Raw genomic sequence first — 20,592 nt, 5'->3', positions numbered from 1 at the left:
ACATGTCTAATTTTTGTGTTTTTTTAGAGATGGGGTTTTGCCACGTTGCCCAGTCTGGTTTTAAACTCCCGGACTCGATCAATCCGCCTGCCTCGGCCTCGCAAAGTGCTAGGATTATAGGTGTGAGCCACTACGCCTGGCCTATTTTAATTATTTGTTAGTGGGTTGAATTTACTTGATTCACCTTTGATCCTAATTAGGGCTGAAGTTAGATATTTGAGCTTAAATATTTCACATTTGGGTCTTCAGGGACACAAACATAGATGTCCCCATCTTGGGCATTTCAGTAGCACTCTGTAGTTTAAGACCAACTTACATATTGTTAAAAGTGTAAGTGTAAGTCAGCCACATTTCAGTAAATATACGTAGGTTAGATTGCTTTCTTACATGACTCTTGTAGCTGAAGTTCTCCAGATTTTAAGGTAAGTTTTTCATTTTAAAGTTTGACTTCACTTGGAGGTTACTTTCTTAGTCTGTGTTCTGCCTCCCTTTTGTGTGTGTGCTCCTCGGCTCTTGGCACTGGCACACAGTAGGCACTGTATGTTACATCTGATAATGTGATGCTTGTCCCAAGAACATCTGACCATGCAGGCAAATGCAGAAGCCTTCGATTCCCTCATCCTGCTAATAAAATGTTTTTAAACAAAATACTGAAAGAGGGCTGTGGTTATTAAAAAAAATTGGTAATGACTATATCATTACCATTTATCATTGCAAACAAGTTACGAAACATTCTTAGTAGTTTCATTTATAGATACAGTTAGTTTGGCTGTTGGATGATCACATTACTTTAAAACACATCATGTTGATATGCCTGAGTTCTGTGATGTTTTGAGGTAATATATTAAAGCCAGTTGTGAATTGCAGAAGTCTGTACAGATACAATTATTTTTATACTTAGCCCTAGTTTCTCTAATGATATCTTTTTTTTTTAAAGTGCCTAAAATGTTCAGTTTGACTATCCAGTTAATTTTTTTCACTATTTTTTATTTTCTAATTACTATTCCCTATATGACAGTAGTAAGTATATTTATTATTATACTGTAACAGTAACATTTAAAGTATTTGTTGAGCTTACTGTTTTTAGAGAATTCAGCAAAATTCTTGAAAAGTAGGTGAATTTGATGAATTTCACTGTTAAAAGTTAGTAATGAAAATATTCAGATATAATAGCTAACCATTAGATAGTAGTAGAGATAGGCATTGCATTTTAATCACAGGACATGGCTTCTTTTATTAATACTGTGATAAATGAGATAAAAATGAATTCATTTAAATTTGACATGAGTGCCTCCTCAATGCAAGATATTGTGCCATTGCGAGAGGTAGAGAAAGGAACAAGGAATGGTCTTCATGGAGTTCACATTGTATAGGCATTAAATGCTGATAAGAAAGGTATGGAGAATTGATGAGGGAACATAATGAAGAAAAATGTCAAATTATTCCTGGGGATGTCTGAGACGACTCCGCATAGGAAGTAATAGCTAGCCTTTCACAAAAGGAAGGCAGATTTCAGGGGCTAGGGAGGACCATGAGGGGGACGTTAGAATGGAGTCTCCTTACAGTTAGAGATTTGTCTTGTTTGCTGCTATGTCTCTGAGCTCTGAATGGTTCCTGGCTCATTGAAGGGTTCAGTAAATATTTGTTCCAAGAACCAGTAGGTAGGAGAATACCCTTAAGAAATACCAACACATTCTTTTGAGCACTTAACTATTTGTCAGCCGTTGTCTTATGAGATGGGTACTATCATTGTCTCAGTTTTATGGATATGAAAGCTGAGGCTTAGAGAACGTAAGTAATTTGTCCAAATAAATAGGAAGCGAGGATTTGTAATCAGGTCTCTCTGGTGGGTAGCCCATGCTGATAATCAGTGTGCCGTGTAATGGCCCAGTGGCATGAAAGCAAGTGTCATGCTGTTGAGTAAGTAAGCTAGTCAGGGTACAGGATGGGGAACGTGAGGGGTGGCACAGAACAAAGGTGGGAAGTATGGTTAGAATAGTTTGTGGTCATGTTTGGAAGGGTCTCCTGCCATGTAAGTAGTTGAATTGAATTTTTGTCAGAGGTTGCGCGTGTTTAGGAAAGAACAAAAAGGGGAGGAGAGGAGAAGAGAGGAGACTGTGGCTGTGGACCACCCTTTGAAGAAGTTTTACCGTGAAGAGGGGCAGAGAAAATGGTGGTATCTATAGCAGGTGTTTAGAATAGAAGGAAGAAGTATTGTTTTTATATTACTGGGAATGAATAGTAGAGGGTGAGGAGGACTTTATGGAACAAAAGAAAGAGAGGATACTTGCTTGATTGTAGAAGTGGAGTAGAAATGGGATCTAGGGCATCGGTGGGATTTTGAGGCTTTTTAGGAGCAGAGAGATGTTTCTTTCTGCTGTAACTGGAAGGAAGGAAAATCTTATTACACATACAGGTAGGTTTGTAGTTTTGGGGAGTTGGAAAAATGAGGAATTTCTCATCTAATGGTGTCCACAAAAGGCAAGGTTTTCAGCTGAGAACGGGGGCTGAGGAATAGGGTGTTGGAAGTCTGGAAAGAATGACAGTTGTGGAAAAGTTCCTAACAGAGACTAGGAAATAAAACTTCTTCGGGAAATGTAGTAGCGTTGATGAGCAGCACTAATTATCTGTTTGAATCGTGTTGCCTCGAATTTATCAACTTTTTAGCTTTTTATTATAAAAAACTTCAGTCACTTGAAGAAGTATAGAGAAGAGTGGTGTGATGAGCCCGATGTGCCCATTGCTCAGCACCAACCATTTTCAGCATGCACCAGTTGTGTGTCTTTTATCCTCCATTTTTCTACTCTTGCCTTCCCTTTTTCACTGAATATTTTAAAGCAAAGCCCGTATATCTTATTTCACTCTTAAATATTTAGGTATGTATGTCTAAGAAGGACTTAAAAAACTGGAACCACAATGATATGATTATTTCTAACAAAATTAGTAGTAATTCCCTAATAAAAACTGCTACCCCACTTTATCTTCAGATTTTCCTGGTGCTTTTTTTTTTTTTTTTTTTTTTTTTTTTTTTGCATTGGTTCATTTGAATGAGGATCCAAGCAAGGTTGAGGTTTTGAAATTAAAATGGAAACTGTCAGCTTGGTTTCATGACTTATCTTTAGTGACTTCATAGCTTGTGTTCAGGGATCATAGCTGGATTTGACTGGTTAGGGGATGATTTGCTGGATGAGTGCAATAAAGGGAAAGAGGCCAGGGATTAAGAAGCCCTTTTATAACTGTGGACCAGGCACTTTAAGCTGATTAGAAGGAATGAGGGACTTTGAGGGGAAATGGAAAGTGAACAAAGAAGTAGAGTGAGTGGAAGCCTCTGTGAGGTTGAGGAGTAGTTGAAATGCTACTTAGTGTGTGAGTAGGAAGATTAGGCACGGTAATCACAGAGTCGGGGCTAGACATTGAAGTGTTTCACACAGTGTCTTTTTGATGATGATCACATCCAGGGTTTTGTGACAGGATGTGTAACTGAGATGAAATAGAGGAAATAATTGTCATGCATGAGGAGTCAGGGAACTGAGAGCTTTTTTTGTGAAACAGGGTCTTGCTCTGTTGCCCAGGCTGGAGTGTAGTGGCACAATGATAGGTCACTGCACTCTTGACTTCCTGGGCTCAAGCTGTTCTCCCATCCCAGTCTCCCAGGTAGCTGGGACTACAGATACGTGGCACCGTGCCCAGCTAATTTTTTTTTTTTTTTTTTGTAGAGGTGAGGTCTTGCCATCTTGCCTAGGCTGTTCTCAAACTCTTGGGCTCAAGTGATCCTCCCACTTCAGCCTGCCAAAGTGTTGGGATTACAGGCGTGAGCCACCGCGCCTGGCTAGAACATTTGTGAAATACTTTTCTTCTTTCGGTTTCCATGAGTATACATTAAATTCTTTTTCTCTTTACTTCTCTGACTGTTCCTCCATCTGCTTTTCAGATGCAGGTTCCCTTTTCCTTGTTCATTCTTTAAATAATGTTGTTCCTCAGGCTCTTTCAAACTCATTCTGTTTAATCTCCCTTGGAATAATACTTCCATATTAATAACCCTATGCCATATATCTCTAGCCCACATTTTAGTCCAGAACTCCTGACCTGTGTATTCACCTGCTCACTGTGTAGCTCCTTTTAGACATGCCGTAGTTGCCAACTTAACCCATCTGCAAGTGAACTTCTCAGCTCTCCTTCCTCCCTCCTCCCTCCCTCACCTCTTCCACATCTCCTCATTCTTCTCTTTCCTGTCTCTGTAAATTAATTCAGTCAGCAAATATTTATTGACTATTTATAAATGTGGTCAGAAGAATACTGACAGGCAGTGTGCTAGGAATCTGGGATTCAGTATTAAACATGGTGGACATGAGCCCTAAGTCGTACTTTGTAGTGGGGACACCTACACTTGCAATTCCAAGGCTAACTTCTCGTTGTCTTTTATGTTTCAGCTTGTGGGCCACTTCTCTGTCCTCCCAGAACTAGTTGTGGCACCTTACTGAGTATTTCCCCTCACCTGTTCCTGGTCTTTCCTACTAGATTTTAAGCTACTTAGAGGGTGGGAAAAGTGTATTATTCATTGTATCACAGTGCCTGTCACAGTTCCCTTAGCACATGGTAGTGGCACTCAGTAAATATTTGTTGAATGAATGAATGGTTCAATCTGCATTTGACATAGGTCACCCTAGCAGTGGTAAAATTAAAGTTCACCTACAGAGGTTCAGGTGCTCATAATACATTGTCATGCATAACTGTTGCTTATTTTTACCCAGTGGTTGATTTTGGTTGTCCTAATGTAATTAACTCAGTTTTTACTGCCTATTTCATTTATTTCTGGATTAAAACAAATAACATTTATTAATATAGCACTTTTCAAAATAAAGGCAAGAATGCAAATGTGGTACTTTAGTTAACAATTGATGGTTGGAATTAATTAATTCAGGCCTTATTTATTTAGGCAGGCAGACTTGTAAAGGTTTGTCATATTTTCTTGTCACCCATATTTAAAAGCCTTTTCATTAAATCACTGTTTCCTCTCAGGAAATCCTAGGAGTGCCTCATGCATCTGAACAGAGATATGATGCTGAATTCTTTAAGAAATTCAGAAATCAGAATATTGTTCTCTCAGCTAGAACTTATGCTCAGGTAATTTGCTTTTGGTAAATAAAATAATTATGGTTATTAACACTCTCTAAATCTTTGAGCTGTGCAGTTAATGTTATTGTGTGCATATATTACATTTTCTTTTTTGTTTTAATATTAATAAGTATAGGGAAATTTTTTAATTTAATATCCATCATTCTGAGTTTTAAAAATAAATAATTTTCGTAGCCTTAGATTGAGAAACAGGATATAGGCTAGAAAAAACCAGGGTCATTTCAAAGTGCTTCATATCAGAGCTGCATGACAAAGTTAGTTTTTGAATGTTGTCATATAAAATCACTCCTTTATTTCTTAGATTTACAAGATTTACATTAGAAACTTACCCCTTGCCTTTTGTACAGGAAAGTAATGTACAAGCTCTAGAAATTCTGTTTACTTATCATGGCTCCGACCTGCTTCCTCATCGCCTTGCGATTCTTTCCAACTTTCCAGAGACCACTTCTCCACATGAATATTCTGTTTTGCTGCCCGAAGCTTGGTATGTGACTATGTTAACAGAATTTTACCTTCTTTCTATATATTGATAATTTTTTGTCATGCTGAACACCTTAAAATTAAAAAAAAAATTTAATGTAATATATTTAAACTTTTTTCCTGATAAAAAATTATTATAAATGGTCCTGAAGCCAAAGTGTTTCTAGCATAACAGAATTACCTTAACGAGCACAACTTTTTCCTTTTTTTTGAAAGCCTCCTGATTTTATTTCTTTGTATTTAGTACGTACTGTTTTCTGGTTAAGAACAGGTTTTAGGATAATATATGTCTGAGGTAGTTGTATCTTTTAGAAATTGAAGCGTGTTTTTGACAGTATTAGATGGGAAGACCCAGAAACCCAGGGATACTGCATCTACCTTTTCTTAGCAACCCTTTCTTCATAGGAAATACCACAGGCACAAAGACAAATGGGAAACTGAAATATTGCTTTAACCACTAGACTAATGCTCCTTCTCTCAGTTCACGGCAATTTGATAATTGGGTTGCAGCATGTGATACAGTGTCAAAGCCTGTGTTGGAACCATTGAGTCCCTATATTACCACCTGGTAGTCTTCCAGAGGCCAGAACATCTGTTCTTGAGAATAAAGGAGAGGGAGTACATTTGTCTCACTGATAACTCAAAAACAGGTAGGCCATTTGCCCCAGACCTGAATGGCACCTGGGAGGAAACAGGAGGGCTGAGCATACTTTGCTTAGGTCAGTTACTGAACAGAGGCAGAAGACAAAAGAGTAAGATGACACATCCATTTGTGTAAACTTTTACCTGCGGTGAGCTAGCCCACTGGTAAGTGTGGCTCAATGGTTAACTACATGATTTATCTTTTCTGCATTTGAGTTACTCATTTTTAAAATGGGTTGGCAGTCCGTGTCTTACTTACTCACTTTGCATATTTTTAGTAACACCAGAATTGATAATTATTATATCTGGTTGCTAACTATAGTATACCGTAAAGTACCCTGTAGTGCACTGTTAAGATAATTCTGACTGAAATCATTTTTACTAATTTCAGCTACTGGAAACTTACAGTGCTAAGAGATGTTACTCAAATTACGGGGATCATTTGGCTTCCTCATTCCTCCCTTGCTGCCTCCACTCAATATCCTATTTCTAGGCATGGGTATTAATGATGATGGTCAATATATGTAGAGTAATTACTATGTATTTGGCACTTATTTATTTCTGGTCTTCAAGTAATTTTGGTATTATCCTGTTATTACAGAAAGCTGAGATTTACAGAAGTTTAGTAGCATGCTGAAATCTATATATGTGCAGCCAGAATTTGAACCTGTATTTAAAGTTGTAGATCAGTAAGCACCGAGAATATATTATAAACTCCTTGGTTTACGTTAGTGTTAGTCCTTGAAAAGTAACTCTTTGTTTTGATAAAAATCAAGAAAAAGGACTGAGCATGGTGGCTCACTCCTTGTAATCCCAGCACTTTGGGAGGCCAAGTCGGGCGGACCACGAGGTCAGGAGATCAAGACCATCCTGGCTAACACGGTGAAACCCTGTCTCTAGTAAAAATATTAAAAATTAGCCAGGCGTGGCGGCGGGTGCCTGTAGTCCCAGCTACTCAGGAGACTGAGGCCGGAGAATGGTGTGAACCCAGGAGGCAGAGCTTGCAGTTAGCTGAGATCATGCCACTGCACTCCAGCCTGGGCAACAGAGTGAGATTCCATCTAAAAAAAAAGAAGAAGAAGAAAAAGAAAAAGCTCAGGATGCTTTTTTCATTTTCAAATAATTTTAGATCTGTATAGTGAGGGATAATGCAAATGATATTTCATAAATACATTTTATGCATGTTTTCAGTATATAATTATATCTATTGTTCTCTGCCTCCTTGCAGAATGAATCTAATCTGAATGGAAATTACCTTTCCTACTATAAATTGTTAGTATAGAGAAAAGGGCTACTGTCTCTTAATGGTTTTTTTAAAGGCAGTTTCTCCTTAGATTTGGATGCATTCGTCTAGGCCATACCACCCTGAAGGGCCTCCCCCATCTCCTCAGATTTGGATGCATTTATTGTCAGTGTTTTCTGATGATTGCTTCGATAAGCATTTGATTTTAACCTGAAATTTGAAAGTTGGTTTGCAAAAGAGTTGCACAGTACCCAATGCCACACTACCTTTGAATGCCCTGTGGTTCCTTTATGGGGCCTGCCACAAGAACCAGTTTAAATTGTGATCAATAGTTTAGTCATACCCTATTGCAGCAGGGTATGATGAAAAGAATATAATGTTATTTTGAATCATTGTTTGGGAATATGTTGTTTAGACAAACTTTGAAGAGACTGATTTCCTATGAGTTCTTAAGTTATGCTCATTTTTAAACACATTTGGAAAAAAATAGTTTTTTAAAATTAACCTTTATTCTCAAGAAAGTCTTTCACACTATTTTATTTCTATAGTAGTAAATAGAATGAACAATAGGTTACAATAATATCTCTGTCCTTTCATAATTTATGTTTATATTAGTCTGTTTTTGTTGCCACAGAGAAATACCTGAGGCTGGGTAATTTATAAAGAGAGAAGGTTTAATTGGCTCACAGTTGCGCAGACTGTACAAGAAGCATAACACTGGCATCTGCTTCTGGTGAGAGCCTCAGGAAATTTCCAGTCATGGCGGAAGGTGAAGGGGCAGTGTGAGAGGGAAGCAAGAGAGAGAAGGGGGAGGTCCCAGACTCTTAACCAGAACTAACTGAGTGAGAACTCACTCATCACCAAGGGGATGGTGCTGAACCACTAATGAGAAATCTGCCCTCATATCCAGTTGCCCCCCACCCAAACCCCATCTCCAGCATTGGGAATCACATTTGAGTGTGAGATTTGGAGGGAACAAACATCTAAACCATATCATAGTTACTGCAAAGCAAAATCACAGTTGTGCTTCAGACAGAACCTCTTCTATGAGGATTTCTGTAAGTTACTCCTTTCCCTGTACTCTCATAATTCTTTATTTTCATAGTGTAACACCTTTTACATTGTGTTTTAGTCATACTTATTTCTGCCTTTGTCCCTCATTTCCTTCTGTAATAAATGCCAGACTAACTCTTAAAGACAGAGAGCATCTCTTCCTTATGTTCAGATTCCGGTTAGGGTGGCGCTTGTATAGTGAGTATACTGAAAATGTTTGCTGACTGCATAAATTAGGTCCTCTTGTGTCATTTAAAAAAGAGGTTTTGAAGTATCCTGCAGGGAGTGCAGATGGACTTTCACTTGCTAACCTGAAGAAGCCGAGGTCTGTGTTTACCGAGGTCCTGAAGGGTTCAACTGCTGTTTCAACCCATCGTTAAGGATGGAACTCTTTTATTCTAATTGAAGCTTTACCCTAAATGACAAGTAGAGCAGTAAGATATAGAAATTATTTCCATCGTAAGGGTTCTTTGAATACTTGATATTCATTTTCAAATGACTTGGAAGCATTAGTTCAGATGAGCAGTGTCCTGTTTGTTGGTGCGTGAGTGCTTTCCTCCATTTTCCCCGCACCATTGGCTGGGCACCTCAAACGTGCCTGGAGCTGTGGTAGGGACTGAGGATGAGTAGAGCATAGCTCCTCTTCAGCAGGAGTGATCAGGGATGCTTTACAAAGCAGGAGCACTTCCTGTTACAGCATCATGCTGTCAAATGAGGAAGAAAGAAAAGTTAAACATACCCTAAATAAGTAATTGCAGTTCATTCTGCTCTTTTCTTTTTTCTCCTCAGTAGCAATGCTGAAAACTAATAAAATGACCTTGACATTCCCTGACTGTCTTGGATGGCTGTTAGCTTTCCATGTGTGTGCCTTATTCTTCTATGAGAGTGTGCATTGCTCAGTGGCTCAGCCTGTTTCATTCTGCTCTTTTCTTTAACTCCTCCACTTATATTTTGCAAGTAATAATGACTTTTTAATAATCTGTTGAATTGATTTCAAGTCAATTAGTGACTTGAATTGAAACAAGTCACTAGACTCTACGTGTGTGGCTCTCCAAATGCCTGTCTTGCTGTGCAGTCTTCAGCCAGCTGTTAGGAGGATTGCTTAGAGCCACCTGCGCTCTCCACTCCTGCCACACAGGCCTCTGACTGTTCCTTGACCTTGCCAAGCCTGCTCCTGCCCTGGGTCTTTTTAATTTAGTGTGCCCTTCTCCTGTGTCATGCTGTGACTGGGTCTCTTACTTCATTCTGAATCTCTATTCAACTTAATCTCTTCATAAAGATCTTCCCTGACCACATTTTTCATATAAGCTTCACTTTGCCCTTGCTTTCTGCCTATACTCTGTTTCTCTTCATAGTACTTACTCCTAATATGTTACATGGTTATTTGTGTTCTCTACTTTATCTGATCTTCCTTGGCCTTCCTATTTAAAAATTTATTTAAAATTCTACTCTCATTTTAAATCTTCCTTCTCTGCTTTATTTTCTTCCTAGCATTTATTATATAGTAATCTAATTAATTTGTGTTTTACTTATTTATCTTATTTATTGTCTGTTTCCCCTTCTGAAATAGCAGCTCCAGTGGACAGCGATTTTGTGTGTTTTGTTTCCATCCTTATCTCCTGCAATTAGAATATTGCCTGAAATGTTGTAGGCACTCATTAAATACTTGTTGAATGAATGAATAAATGAATGGATAAATGTAAGGCAAGAAGGACTTTGCCTCTTGCTCGTGAATGTAGCTGCAGTACTAAGAACAGTGCCTAGTACAAACCAGTAGCTCAGGAAGTATTTTTTTGAATGAATGAGTGACTTAGGGACCACAAATTAAGTACATAGAAGGGTAGATAGAATTTTAGATTTTAGAGATCAAGCTACATTAAATTTTGCAAAACAATAGTAAGTTATGCCAAGTTGACCTATTACCTGCTCTGTTTTGAGATCCCACTGGCAGAACTTTTGCCTTGACATTTAACCAACATTTGATTAACCACTTTCGATTCAAACACATTTTATGATTATGAAAGATGGGAAACTTCTAAATTATGTGCTATTTTTGTGTTTTATATTGTCAGTCTTAAATCATCATGTGTATTTGACATTGATGAAATGTGAGCAAGTTTTATAAAGCTTTGAAATTACATTTGCTGTCATAGGTCATGCATCTTTTTATAGCCACCTATTCTGAGTTTGTAACTGTTATAAAATGTTTTCATATGATATTCTAGTTGGCTGTTTTAAATTATAAAGGTGACATTTCTTACAGTCTTTGTTAGCTTCCACAACTTGAGATAATAGAGATTTTCTGTTAGAAGAAACATTTTGTCAGTGGGATATGTTTTGGTGCCTATAGCATATTTCAGAAAGATTATTTAGATTTTTCATTTTTGCTCTTTTTCTATTTAAAAATATTTCCTGAGTGACGAATACAATTTGTTTAAAAGATTGTATTGTGAGCAGTTGTCTGTTGAAATAGTGTAGCGTAGGAGTAAGAGTATTGACTATCTAGCTGCCTAGGTTTGTGATCTTGGGTTTCTTAACTGTGCTACAGTCTTCTCACTTGTAAAATGGATATGCTCATAACACTTACTTCATAGTGTTGTGAGAATGATTAATGAGTTAATGTATATCAACTACTGAGGAAAGTGCTTGGCACCAACTAAGTGTTACTTTAGTGTTAGCAATTATTATTACTACAGAATCCCATGCTGAAGCCTTGGCCTTACGTGCTTATTTACTTCATATACTTATTGCTTTAAGCTTCTTACTGGAATATGTATACAGAACAGTTGCAAAGGTAACACAGATAATTCTTATATACTATTCACCTAGGTTTTTGTTTTCCTTCTTATATGACTACAGCATATTTGTCAGAATTAGAAATTAGCACTGAAATAGTCCATTCTGCTATAATGTGACACATGAATTCCTAAAAGTCACTGCATTATACAGAATTATTTAGTGAAAACCACAGGGCATGTGAGAAAAAGGGGATTAATGGTATAATACTCAAGAAGTTTGCTCACTGGAACATATTTAGTAACGTAACAAAAATTGTAGCATAGGCTGGGTGCAGTGGCTTACCCAAAGTAATCCCAGCACTTTGGGAAGCCAAGGTGGGCAGATCACCTGAGGTCAGGAGTTTGAGACCAGCCTGGCCAACATGATGAAAACCCATCTCTACTAAAAATACGAAAATTAGCCAGGCGTGGTGGCACACACCTGTAATCCCAGCTACTCAGGAGGCTGAGGCAGGAGAATCGCTTGAACCCATGAGGCAGAGGTTGCAGTGAGTCTAGATCACGCACTGCACTCCAACCTGATGACAGAGTGAGACTCTGTCTCAAAAAAAAAAAAAAAAAAAAAAAAAAAAAAAAAAATTGCAGCATAGTTTTACGTGTATTGAATGGTTAAGAAATACTTACATAGTAAAATATGGCCCTTTACCTTGAAAAACACCTGGATAAGACCTTGTTTATGGAAGCTGGGTATCAGAAGAGTTGCAGTTTGTGAGCTACTGGGAAGTGGAGAAAGGAGGGTGATCAGAAATCTCATGGAGAGTTGTAACACTAGCTGTGGATGGCAGTTGCTTCTCACACACTTGGTGAACTGAAATAGCTGGTAGATGTTTGAGGAATATACATGCACACAGAATCCAGCGTGGCTTGGTTCAGCAGGGGGCAGTTTTCCATGTTCACCTGATGCTTCTGAAAGATGAAATTGTGCATCAGCAAATAGGAAATTTGTGTTACACTTAAGTTGTTTCCTAATATAGCCATTCATTGGAACAAATTTGCATTTTAAAACATTATAGCAGAACTGACTGTACAGTACTGTGAGCTAACTACAGATTTATTTGGATTTAACAGTTTTTTTTTTTCTAAACTAATATCCTTTTTCTGTTTGAGGATACAGTCCGGGATACCACATCGCATGTAGACTTCATTTACTTTCAATATCGGGAAATAAACTCTTGTTTTACCATATCTGTTCATTAAGAAATCATTTGACAATTATATGTTTACTGAACAATGAGAATTGATACTCATTTATATTCCTAGATTATCTCCAGAATCAATAAGAAAATATTGAATTATAGTTAGTGTATTTGAAATATTGCAGTATTTAAAATATTTTATAGTATAAGTGGAAAAACTCTGTTGATGGAATCTCTGTTGATTCTTCTTGCCCTCTTAGAAAAGCTGTTACTAGGCCGGGTGCGGTGGCTCACGCCTGTAATCCCAGCACTTTGGGAAGCTGAGGCGGGTGGATCATGAGGTCAAGAGATCGAGACCGTCCTAGCCAACATGGTGAAACCCCGTCTCTACTAAAAATACAAAAATTAGCTGGGTGTGGTGGCACACACCTATAGTCCCAGGTACTCAAGAGGCTGAGGCAGGAGAAGCGCTTGAACCCGGGAGGCGGAGGCTGCAGTGAGCCAAGATTGCACAACTGCACTCCAGCCTGGCGACAGAGTGAGACTGTGTCTCAAAAAAATAAATAAATAAATAAGAAAGAAAAGGAAAGCTGTTACTATAGTATCTGGCAATTTGCTTGCTTGTATCTAAGTTTAGTTAGGTTATTTGATGATTGAAAGTTTGAGTGTGAAAAGCTTGCTGTAACATGCAGATGGACTGTAATTGAGTAAAGTATGAAAATATGTTTTCAGCGTTTCTGAATTTGATTGCGTGGATGGATTATCTGTTGTCTTCTAATTATTCTTGACCTTTGGTTTCACAATAATTTTATGGCTTATCAGTAAGGCTAAAAATAAAAAGTGACTGAGTGAACAATTTTAGGTCAGCAGTGGTTTAGATCACATAGGATGCCAACTTAATCTTCAATATGTACCTAGTCCCCATCTTCAGAAACTGCTGTTTTCCTAGAGCACAGAAAGCACAGTCACCTGCCTTCATTAGAACAATGTTGCAAAACAGCGTGACAGATTGTATGACAATCCTGTTGGCAGAAGTGTTTTTCCCTAGGACCTCTTTGTGCTCTACATGCTTTAACTGATGCCTTTGGTACTTTATTCTCTTGCTAACCCTGGGTCGTTCCTGCTTTCCTTGGGCCTTGTTCCTTTTGTGCTCTCTGCCCCACTTGATGGTGCAACAGGAAATTCAGGGTTTCCAGAAGTTTTCCAATTCCCATTTTTCACTGGGGAGTGTCATTGGGTAAAGAAGTCTGGCATTCTTTTCTCCCTACTGATGAGTCATTGTCGCTTACCCATACTGGAGGGCCTTCTGGTGACCAATTTGGAGGGTATTACTCTGTTTGCAGAGGTCATAGTATCTTGTGACATTTTTTTTTAAAAATAACAACACTAACACATATCTCCTAATAAAGTGCTGTGAATATAGTACATACATGAAATGATGGTTAATGACTGTTGAATGAATAAATGATTATGTGAGCAGATTTAGAAAATGCAAGGTAGTGTGACAAACTAAATAAGATTTTCTTGAAACTGAATCGGTAAAGAAAACGTGTTACTGACTTTCTCAGACTGTAAGCATGGACATAATTGTAGTTATCGTCTTCCACAATCCTATTCAGAGCGAATACATCTTTTTTGCATTCATAAATCACAATTTGTATCTTTTTATCTTGTTGACTCAGTTGAGCATAGGGACCATTAGGACCATTTGGCCATAATACACTTTGAATTTTATCTTAAAAAATATTGAATTGTAAAATACACCTAACGTAAAATTTACCATCTTAACTATTTTTAAGTGTACAGTTCAACATTGTTAAGTACATTCACATTGCTATGCAGCCAATCTCTAGAACTCTTTTTATCTTGCAAAACTGAAACTCTATACCTATTAAACATCTCCCCATCCTCCCACCTAGCCCTTGGCAACCACATTTCAGCTTTGTGTCTTAATGAATCTGACTTCTCTAGGTATGGCATGTAAGTGGAAATACAGTACTTGTCATTTATTGACTTTTTTTTTTTTTAGTGTAATGTTCTCAAGGTATGATATACTTCTGGTGAAATTAATATTAAGATTAAATAAGATTTAGAATGGTTTCTACCTGTGGGTCATGTTTCTGTTTATGCTGCAAAACTGTAAAGGATGGAGATAAACTCCAGTTTGACATGGGAGATTATGTCACTATTTTTTGCCTGAACCCGTTTGAAGAACCTCTTCTTCATCTTTTGGTGATAAAGAGAGTATCCAACCTGAAGGGAACTTCTAGTATGTCTTCTGATACTTTATTTTACAACTCATGGATTTGAATAGGCAAACGTGGAGAATTTTTATGTTATTACAGCAGCATAAAACTTATGATGTGAAAACAAAACATCAATATTCATATTACTAAAATTTCCAGTAGAACAAATTTGATATAGGTCAAATTGATTCACTTTATAATTTAAATCATTAATAAGAAACTCACCTTTAAAAAGATCAGAGGATATTCCAGTTCTTCACAAATGAAAGGTTGATAGAAGTCTACTTTTAACTATATTTTAAGGCTTAAGTGGATGATATTTTGATAATTACATTAGTTTATGATTTTCCAGAAATGAAATAATTTGAACTATCTTTTTTTTTGACATCAGAATGGACTCTAGGCAGCTTTCAATTTAGAATGTAAATTGGCTGGATGTGGTGGCTCATGCCTATAATCTCGGCACTTTGGGAGGCCAAGGCAAGAGGAGAGCTTGGGGGTAGGTATTTGAGACTAGCTGGGCAATGTAGTAAGACCCTGTCTCTATTAGCTAATAAAAATAATTAGCTGAGCATGGTGGCACGCTTCTGTAGTTCCAGCTACTAGGGAGGCTGAGGTTTGAGGATCATTTGAGCTCTGGGGTTCAAGGTTATAGTCAGCTGTGACCACACCACTGCACTCCAGTCTGGGCAACAGAGCAAGACCCTGTCTCTAAAATGAATAAATAAATAAGAGAAGGTAAATTATCTTTTTCTCCCAGACAGTCCCAGAATCAATTACTGTTGGTATCGTTTCATAGTTTTATGGATATTCCAGGAAGTTGTCTTCCGTAAGAAGAATGTTAATGTTTCTTGCAAAGCAGCTATTGGCTTTTGAATTTTAACCTTCTTTTGAGTGAAGTTTATAATTAATCATGAGTACATGTAAGCTCATTTAAAAATGAAAGCATCAACGATGAACCTGATGCTGAAAAAAAGAAAAATAAGTTGAAACATTTCTAAATTGCTTTATATTGTTTCACTTTCATTGAAAGAACAGTTTAACGAAAATGTGAGTCATATAAATTTTATATTATATCAGAAATATTTAGGGAATACTTGTGTTCCATATAAAGGAACTATATTTGATTCAGTAAATAAATAGAAATGTGAATCAGACGTGGTACCTGTCCACAGATAAATTTGTCTTCTAGTGGGGAAGATCAGACAGGTTAGATACAACTTTAAGATAGATACAACTATCTTAAAATGCATTATATGAGGAGTGTAGATAGGCTTAGAGATGGGAGAGATGCAACTTTCTGTTGCAAAGGAAGTGAATCAGGAAAGCCTTACTGGAAAAGATAAGATCTGGATCTAGGCCTTGAAAATTGAGTATGTTTTTGATGTTGGGAAATTTGAATAGGAAAGAAGTGTCTAAATGTATATTTAATCCAAAGTATTTCACATACTGAGGCTTTGTCTGTATCATATTGCTTATTCACAGAGTACAAAACATATTCCCAATTAACTTGTTAGGTGAAAATGAATTAGTGTAGCATATTTCTAGTAAACAAAGATGAACCTCTCTTTATTTATGCTTTTATATAGCCTAGTCCTGTTACTTCTTTTTGTATTCCCTGAAATTTAAAAAGAAGTAATTTTCATTTGGTATTCTAGTTCTACCCTAATTCTGTTGTGGTAATAAAATATCACCTAAACTGTAGACTGGATGATGAAATATTTATGGAAAGATTAGGGCATTGCATTTACTTTTTTGATTCTCCAGGGAGACATAAAAATGTTTCTTTTCCCTTTAACATTGGAAACTTGATTAGTTACCTAATCAAAATTCAATTCCCCTATGTGCAGTTTATTTCTGAGCTGCTGTGAGGAAAGAAAATAAAATGGCTTTATATTTCGGGCTTGGAAAAAGTATTTGGCCTTCTGAGGTGACTGTCCGCAAAGAGGAGTCCACAGAGTACTTAACAGGGTGGGATATGCTGCCAGTTTGTGAATCCAAGAATAACCTTGTGGTTGTATTAGCTAAGAAAGGCCTAACAGCCTCTATTGGCTGGGAACAGGGTTAGGATCTGTGGTAGGGGTAATTGGTTTGCATGTCTCCTGGCACTGTGGGCACTTTAGATCTTGATAGAATGAGTTCTTATCTTCCCATTTAAAGAAAAAAAAATGGCTTTAAGGCGAGCTCTCTGATTAAGAAGGTGTAAGTCAGTATTATTTCAGAGTAGTTTTTTGGGGTCTTGGAAGTATGTTGACATTGATATTTGTTATGCATCTGGTACTCTGGGGAGTCCTAAGGAAATGAAGGTATGCTAATTAATTAACCCATTTCCTCTTTTATTCAACAAACATCTCATGATTGAGTATGGAACATTTGTTTTTAAGTGTACCTACCAACTTTATGTTTCACATATAGTTCACACAGCGTGTTCATGAGATAAGCAGAAAGGGATTATTTTGCTTTTAGAGCAAAAAACCTGAGAGGCATTAGTGAAAGAGGTTCAGAAATAGGGAATTATTTTAATAAATAATTTTAATTTTATTACTCTTTTAGTGCGAATGTAACTATTTTCCAGTGTTTTGCAGTTTCCATTTTTATTTGAAATTAAGAAATCTTTGAGAGAGTCTTTTTTTTTAAACTAATGTGTTCTCTTAAAAAGAAGGATGCTATTACTAGAGTCAGATACCAAATGATACCCTTTTCATGGAGTTTTCTTTCATTATTCATTTTCTTGCAAACTCTAAAAACCTTGACCAATAATTTCAGAATGTATGATTCTTACATAGATTGTAACGTCTTCTGAATGGTTTTATTGCCTGAGATAAATAGTCCCTATAATTCTTTTTGGTCCCACATTTCATTAGTATGTAAAGCTTGTCTGTAACAGCCATGTGTGTTTATCACACTATATTTAATTAACATATAAATAAACCCTTTTTCTAATTTCTGATATAGGCAAGCCTGTTTAAGCATTGCATTTATAAGAAGAAACTTCTGCTAAGAATCAAAATCATATTTTGTTGACAAGACGTGCATTATTTTAAGAAAAGTTTTGTCCTCAGTGTGTGCCTATTGCATTTAATCCTAAAAGTTTAGATGCCATGTAATAGGAACTGTGAAAAAAAATCCATGACATATATGCATGTTGGGATCACATGGCATATGGTGTTGACATACTCAATGTGGAGAAGTAGTAGTATAGTATACTGGAAAGAGTGGTGCATTCCGTCAGAAACAGGGGCATACATCTTGTGTGAGTACATGCTAGCTGTGTTATTTTTGGAAAGTCACTTGGCTTCGGTTTCTTCAAGTGTGAAATGGGAAATTGTAGAGGTATTTATGATTAAGTAACATAAGAGATACATCATCTAGCACAGTTGCTAGCATATAAGTGGTGTTCATTAGACAGTAATGGTGGTGATAATAGGGGATATGGTTGTAGGAGTGGCAGCAGCAATTTTTTCTGTAGATGTTGATAGGAATATAGATTATATTATAGGTAACTTTTAATTTTAGGTGCGCTAAAAAGGCTTGCAAAAGGCTGAAGATGAATGAACAAAATAGAAAATTATAATAGGAAATTGCTATAGTTCGACTGATGATGCCCTCTCCAAAATTCATGTTGAAACTTTATTCTTAATGCAACAGTATTAAACGGTGTGACCTTTGGGAGGCCAAGTCTGCATGATGGGATCAGCACCCTTATAAAGGCTTGAGAGAAAGAAGTGCTCTCTTGCTGTTTTGATCCTTTCACTGTGTGAGGACACAGCCTTCATCCCCTCTGGGGGTCACAGCGACATGATACTATCTTGGAAATAGAGACTAGGCCCTCACCAGACACCAAACCCTTGAGTTTGGGTTTCCTAGCTTCTGAAACTGTGAGACATAAATTTCCGTTCTTTATAAATTACCCAGTCTCAGGTATTTTGTTCTAGCAGCATAAATGGACTAAGACAGGAATATTTCTTGTTGATAACACTGATGCTTTGATTTATTATCTGAGACAGTGCCCCTTTCCTGGTGTGAGGTACCTGAGCTTCCAAATTACTAATAAAAAAAGTGCTTAGTGAGCATTGCATCAAATGAGGTTAAGGTTTTAAATTTCACTTTTAATTGAATTATGGATACAGGAAAATGAACAAATCATAAATGCGCAACTTGATGAATTTTCACAAAGTGAACAAGATTAAGAAACAGAATATTACCAGCATCCCTTGTGCTCTCTCCTTTTACCATCTTCTAGCCATCTCACTCCAGAGAGCCAAGAGAGCCACTATCCTGGTTTCTAACACAGCACATTAGCTTTTTCTCTTAATCACAGGGAGTGGTTCAAGAGAATTATTTTACCTAAACTCTGGGAAAACATAAAGAACTGTTTTTCCCTCTCAACAGTGATGAAATTCTCATGTCCTTCAAGTCAGATGCCTTTCTTGCTTTTCTAATGTTGGATGTACATTGACTTTTAAAAACAATTTAAAGTGTGTTATTTATGAACAACATACAATGGGATCTTTCTGTATTATCCAGTCTGGCAATCTGTAGCTTTTAATTGGCATGCTGAGACTTAACGTTTGTATTTAAGGCATGGTTCAATGTGGTTCAGTATAAAGCTGGTGTTTTAAACTGGTATTTGTTTACTGCTGTCCCATTGATATTTTCATTTGTTCACTACATGTCCCATGTGTTGGTATTTGGTGTTCGTTTATTACTTGTCCCGTTTTTGGTATTTGTTTCGATATCTGTTTGCTACTTGTCTCAATTTTTCATTGTTTCCCCTTTTTTCTTTTTCTGTTTTCTTTTGATTTGAATATTTTTATGATTACGTTTAATCTCCTTCATTGAATTGTTACACTTTCTTTTGATTTTTTTTTTTTTTTTTTTTTTTAGTGGTCACTCTAGGGTTTATAGTAGACTTCTTTAACTTATTATAATCTGCCTTCAAATAGTTTAGTAGTACCTCATGTATAATGTAAGAACTTACAATAATATTTTTCCATTTTCCTCTTTCTGGCTTTTGTACTATTGTTGCCATACATTAAACTTTTAGATGGGTGTGTTATGAACTCCATAATACATTTTTGTTATTTTTGCTCTAATCAGTAATTTTTAAAAATTGAAAATGTATTTTGTTTTTACACACATATTTACCATTTCCAGTCCTCTTCATTGCTTTGTGTAGATACAATTTATATCTGGTGTCAGTTTCCTTCAGCCTGAAAGACTTTCTTTAGCATGCCTTGCAGTGCTGTTGTTGAATTCTCTTTGCTTTTATGTCTCTGGAGAAGTCTTTGCTTAGTTTTGGAAGATTTTTTTTTTGACTATAGAATTCTAGGCTAACAGTTGTACTTGTTTAGTACCTCATTGGAGGTACTCTTCTGTCTTCTGGCTTGTATTGCTTTAAGCAGAAGTCTGCTGTCATTCTTATCTTTGTTTCTCTTTGCGTAATGTGTCTTGTTTTCTTTGGAGCTTTTAAGATTTTATTTATAACTAGTTTTGAGCCATTTTATTATTATATGCCTTGGTGTGTTCTTCTTTGTCTTTATTCTTGTTGTTGGTTATCAAGCTCCTTGGATTTATGGACTTAAGAGTTTCACCAAATTTAGGAAATTTATGGTCATTATTTCTTCAAGTATTTTTTTCTCTTCCCTGTTTCTCCTTCCCAATATGCACACTTTTTTTTTCTGGGACTCCAAATTATATGTATGTTGACCATGTGATCATATCTTACAACCCATTTAAAAAAGTTCTTTTTTATACTGATTTTATTTTGGATTTTTTTATTACTGTGTCCTTAAATTTACTGTTCTTTTCTTCTGACTTGTCTATAATTGATGCCTTCAGTGTGTTTTTTTTTTTTT

General features: G+C 36.6%; 1 protein-coding gene across 1 annotated transcript in view; it reads left to right on the top strand.

Annotated features, from left to right (window-relative positions):
• Nucleotides 1-20,592, top strand: part of NBAS (neuroblastoma amplified sequence) — a 406,203-nt gene that overhangs the window by 109,135 nt on the left and 276,476 nt on the right. Inside the window, exons 20-21 of the mRNA XM_011942078.1 lie at nt 5,020-5,124; nt 5,484-5,620. Coding sequence (XP_011797468.1) covers nt 5,020-5,124; nt 5,484-5,620 — 242 coding nt within the window. The remainder of the gene's footprint in view (nt 1-5,019; nt 5,125-5,483; nt 5,621-20,592) is intronic.

Source organism: Colobus angolensis, unplaced genomic scaffold, assembly GCF_000951035.1.
Source record: "Colobus angolensis palliatus isolate OR3802 unplaced genomic scaffold, Cang.pa_1.0 Scaffold205, whole genome shotgun sequence".
Taxonomy (NCBI): domain Eukaryota; kingdom Metazoa; phylum Chordata; class Mammalia; order Primates; family Cercopithecidae; genus Colobus; species Colobus angolensis.
Note: the sequence above shows the minus strand (reverse complement) of the source record. Positions and strands in the feature narration are given on the sequence as shown.